This window comes from Brassica oleracea, chromosome C6 (assembly GCF_000695525.1).
Source record: "Brassica oleracea var. oleracea cultivar TO1000 chromosome C6, BOL, whole genome shotgun sequence".
Lineage (NCBI taxonomy): Eukaryota > Viridiplantae > Streptophyta > Magnoliopsida > Brassicales > Brassicaceae > Brassica > Brassica oleracea.
The window spans coordinates 259,790-264,468 of record NC_027753.1 but is presented as its reverse complement, the minus strand read 5'-3'; the positions used below and the strand labels follow the sequence as shown (position 1 = coordinate 264,468).

The window sequence follows — 4,679 nt, the reverse complement described above, 5'->3', positions numbered from 1 at the left end:
TCGGTCGCTGCGTAACGACCTGTTTCGAGCTTTCGTCAGACATCTCGATTCTTTCTTCCGTAAAGCTTTTTCGTAAGGAAGAATCTATTTCGAAAAGTACTCTTCGGAGAAATTCTTATTTTCTTCCTCGGACGTTTTGAATGTTAAATTTTTCGTAACCGTTTTTGACCCCAACATTGAATCTTCTGCTAATAAGTTCTTTGACGACCTTCGTCGTGCAACTTATGACGCCAAAAAGGCTCTGGCGGACAGCTACTTGGATGTGTTGGTATCCCTAAAGGAGAAGTGGGAGAAGAAGAAGGATGCAACTGATTGTGAAGCTCGTCTTAGGGAGGTCATGGAAAATATAGATCTCTTGAAGGAGATCATGAACAACAATCTTTTGGCTTCGGACGTGCTGTTGCGACTTCGAACGAAGGAGGTCGAGCTCGGGTTCGAGCTCGATGTGATGGCGATTTCAGATTTCTCCGTTGGGAAGCTTGATCTGCCTAAAATTTCAGAGGATCTACCAGAAGAATTCTTTGCTAAGGTCCCTTCTGTGGTGGACGACGTGACGAAGTGCTCGGGTGGTCAGTTCGAGGATGGCGAATTCGGCATCGAAGAGTAGCTTTAAGGATTTTTGTTCCTGTTTTTCCCCTTTGCTTTTGTTGCTTTATTATTATTATTATTTAATAAAGAAGGGGTCGTGAGTCCCGGTTTATTTATTGCTTTTTTTATGTTTATGCGAGGCCGATCTTTTGGGGCAGTGAGTGGATTTATTGCAGATACTTTTATCGACGGTTTTGATGTAATAAAAGATTTTGTTAGCTAGTTTCGTCGCGCTTGTTGGCGGAGTTGGCCGCAACCGAGGACTTGATCAGGGTCCTGGTTTTTGGCCAACTGTCGTAGTTTTGCGATAGAAAATCTGATATGCTCATACTGCAATGTCTAAGAACTGTATTAAGGTGTCAGATTCTGGTTTGTTACAGATTTGAAAAAGAAGGCAGCTTAATATTGTCGTGCCATTGTCCCTCGGGTGTTGCGATATGCTCACTTTGAGCTTTGAAGTTGGAGGGTGACTGGACTCGTGTCGTGAGTTGCCTACGTACCCTCGTCGAGGGATCAAGTCATAACGTAGTTCGATTATTTCCCCAGGGATTGGGTCTGTTGTTCGATGGTTCGTGTACATGGGTACGTCTGTTGTTGGTTTTGGCTGCTTGATTTAGGAGTGTTGTTTGATGTCCTTGAAGCTTGCTAGGTAGCATATCCTTGAGTTCTTCTGGCTTCCTCTTATAGTCTCGACTCCTTTCGGGGTTGGAAATTTCAGTCATTGGTGATATGTTGAGGGAACTGCCTTCATGCTATATAGCCAAGGCCTCCCAAGGATTGCGTTGAACGGGGATGGACGGTCTATCACGATGAAGTCTACGATTTTCCTAACTTCCCAAGTGGCTACCGCGAGCTCGATCGATCCGAGGGAGTAGGTGAATTCTCCTGCGAACCCGATGAGGGGAGTTCGCTCTTGCTTTAGGAGTGCTTTGGTGAACCCCATTCTTTTGAACGCGTCGTAGAAGAGGACATCAGCCCAGCTACCGGTGTCGATCATTACTCGAAATAGTTCGCAACCGCCGACGTCGAGTTGTATTACGAGGGCGTCGTCGTGTGGTTTGTCGAGATATGCGGTCTCATTTTCGTCGAAGGTGATTTCGTAGTCGGGGCCTGATAGGGGCTCTCTTACCCCTATGTTGTTTTCAGCTCTCCGTTGGTACGCCTTGGTCGAGACTACCGAATTGCAGAACTTGGAACCTCCGTAAATGAAGTCGATACGTTTTTTGCCTTTGTCGTGGGCCGAAAAATTCCATTTCTTGGTTAGTGCTGGTCGGTAGTGCCTCTGTCCCCCAGACAGATTGCGATTAAGGGTCTGCATTCTGTTTTTTTTTCTGAATTTGTAGGGCAGTTGGATTTTCTAGTTGCTTGCGAATTTTGGTCATCTTGTTCTTTCGCTTGAAGTTGGGGATTTTTCCGCAGGGAGACTCTGTGTTAGGGTTGTACTGAGTGACCCTGGGAAGAGGAGTAGCTTCATCGGATTTTTCTAATGTGCGGATTGCTACCGTGACCTCGATGCATATTTTCCCTTCGCTTTGGTTCTTGATTTCGTTGGTTGTGTTGCTGTTTCGCCCCCACAAAATCATGTTGACTCTTTTCTTCGGAGCTGGGGGTGGAGAGCTCGGCGACTCCGGCTCGGTTTCCCTTCCTCTTTTGTTCGTCGAGACTTTGTCTTTTCGGTTAGGTTTTGGAGTCACTGGCTCTTCCTCTTCCTCTCTGGTTTCTTCGCTGGTTTTTTTTATTTTCGTTCTGACTGGGAAGCGCTGCTCGACATTCTTCAGTCGAGTGGCCTTTGTGGTCATGAAAAGAACAATATTTGCTGAGGTCGTATGTTGAAGATTTTTGCTGTGAGTTTTTTATTGCGTAGGAATGTTGCCCTTTGGTTGGCTTTTTGGCTGCATTTTTCTTGTTCGTGCTATACTGCTCCTTTAAGGCTGTGACCGCCTCCTCGTGGGTGGCAAAGTAAGAAGCTCGGTGTAAGGCGTCATCCAACGACATAGATGATTCTACTGCGAGTTCTTCCCTGAATTTGGATGAGAACCAAACGCCATTCTTCAATGCTGCCAAGGTGACGACTTCGTTTGGATGCGAAATCTTGGCTTTGATTTCTCGGAACTTCTTTATGTACGCTCTCAACGGCTCAAAAGGCGCTTGCTTGAGATTCCAAAGATCTGCCTCGGTAACTCTTGTTTCTATGAAGACTGAGTACTGTTTGAGGAACGTAGATACCAACTGGGTGAAATTGTCAATCGAGTTTTCTTCTATTCCGGCGAACCATTCGAGGGCGGCCCCCGTGAGGTTCTCGGCGAAGAAGCGACAGTAACCGACCTCCTTTTCGTCGTCGGTGAGGTGTACTCTTGATATTGCTAGACAGAAGGCTCGTACGTGCGCCTTTGGGTCCGTGTTTCCTGCGTATTTAGGGAATTTTAATTTCCCAACATGATGCAGCCTCACGCTGGCAATTTTTTGTAAATAGAGTCCTTCTTGTTTCCTCGATGACCATGTCGATATCTGGGGCAGAGCTCGTTGCCATATGTACGATGACATGTATTCTTTAGAGCTCGGCATCGTTCCTCTCGATATAATTCTGAAACGCTCCGGTTTCACTCGGGATCCCTAGGTCTTCTCTTTGGGAGTCGATACTGACGAAGGCGCGAAGGTCATGCCTCCGAGCTTGTTATGTTAGGTTATCGAACCCCGCCTGATGGAGGGTCCTCGTGGCGGATGGATTTTGATTTTCGGGGATCGAATGGTTTGGCGGTGGGATCCGCGTTCTCTGTTCCCCTTGCCGTTCTGTTGATCTGCTCTGGAATTGGACCCGGCGTTTTGAGGGTTTGATGCTCCTCTTAACGGATCGAGAAGTGTTTGATTTCTTTCTCGAGCGTCTGCAGCTCGATACTCAGCGAGTTCCCTCTCTGCCTGGTCTAGTCAGTTAGCAGTGGTTAGATTGCCGATCTTTTGGCGATCCGAAGCGAATCAGTCGCTACGTAGCGACCGACCAAGCCATTCGTCGCGACGTAGCGACCGATCCATTGCGGACCCGGTCGCTACGTAGCCACCGAACTGTCTCGGACATCGATCAACAGGTACGACCCAAATCCGTGCATTCGCGTATATTCCTCAATGCTAGCTCCATGTACCGCAGTCATATCATTTCTCATTCCCATCGATTGGAGTTATCATTTAAACTTTACGATAAAAATAGCGAAAAGTTCATTCTTATCGATAAAAATCATGATAAACGTTTCGAATCGAAAGACGGCCCAGATAGGTCTAAAACACGATTAGAAACCCAGTTACGATCTTTTTAAGCAAAAGCCCATATATACTATGGCGGTTTATACTTAGTCCGCAAGAAAGGATAAATGTCAAAATTCCGCAGATAAATGTTAAGTTTCCGCGGATAATCATGAAAATCGGGAAAATGGAATATCTCCATTTTCGAGTTATGACGGCTTAAGGGAAGGAAGGGAAAAGCTCAAACCGACCTTGGAGGGAGTATATAAGGAGTCCTAGGCGAGAGGCACAAAGGGAGAACTTTTTCATAGCAGATTTAGCACTTAGAGCATTTAGGCAACTTTCCGTTTTTGTTATTTCGAGCTGCGACTCAACTAGGTTTTGCAGTCTTAGGTTGTTAGAACTAGGAATCTCGCCGATACCTCTCATAGCCGAGGCTTCTACCTTGTTGTAACGCTCATACGCGAATTCGGAATAAGACACCTTTTGCTCTTTTTTACGATATCTTATTTCTTTTCGTCTTTACTTTCGTGTTGCTTGGCGTGTGGTTTAGCAGATATCCGGGACCTCTGGGAAATTAGGGTTTTCCTAACTTTCCTAATTTAAACGGAAATCGACAGTGCGAATTTCGGTTCCCACAATCGATGTCGTTGACTCTTGAGGGTGTGGTTCCGACGGTTTGGGTGGGATCCATAGTCGCGCTTAGGAAACTTAGATCGATTTCTTAGCAAAGATGTTTTTAGTTTATCTTCCCCACAGTCGGCGCCAAAATGTAGAACCTAAAATCTACACTAAGTATTTGATAGTGATCGGGAGTTTTATCTAGGAAAGACAAATGATGTAGGCAACGATATCTT

The 4,679-nt window shown here is 45.9% G+C and overlaps 1 protein-coding gene across 1 annotated transcript; it reads right to left on the bottom strand.

Annotated features, from left to right (window-relative positions):
- Nucleotides 1-2,265: 2,265 nt before the first annotated feature.
- LOC106297132 lies at nt 2,266-3,153 on the bottom strand. The gene has a single exon (XM_013733414.1). The coding sequence runs from the start codon at nt 3,151-3,153 to the stop codon at nt 2,266-2,268; it is 888 nt and encodes a 295-aa protein (XP_013588868.1).
- Between the last annotated feature and the right edge of the window lie 1,526 nt (nt 3,154-4,679).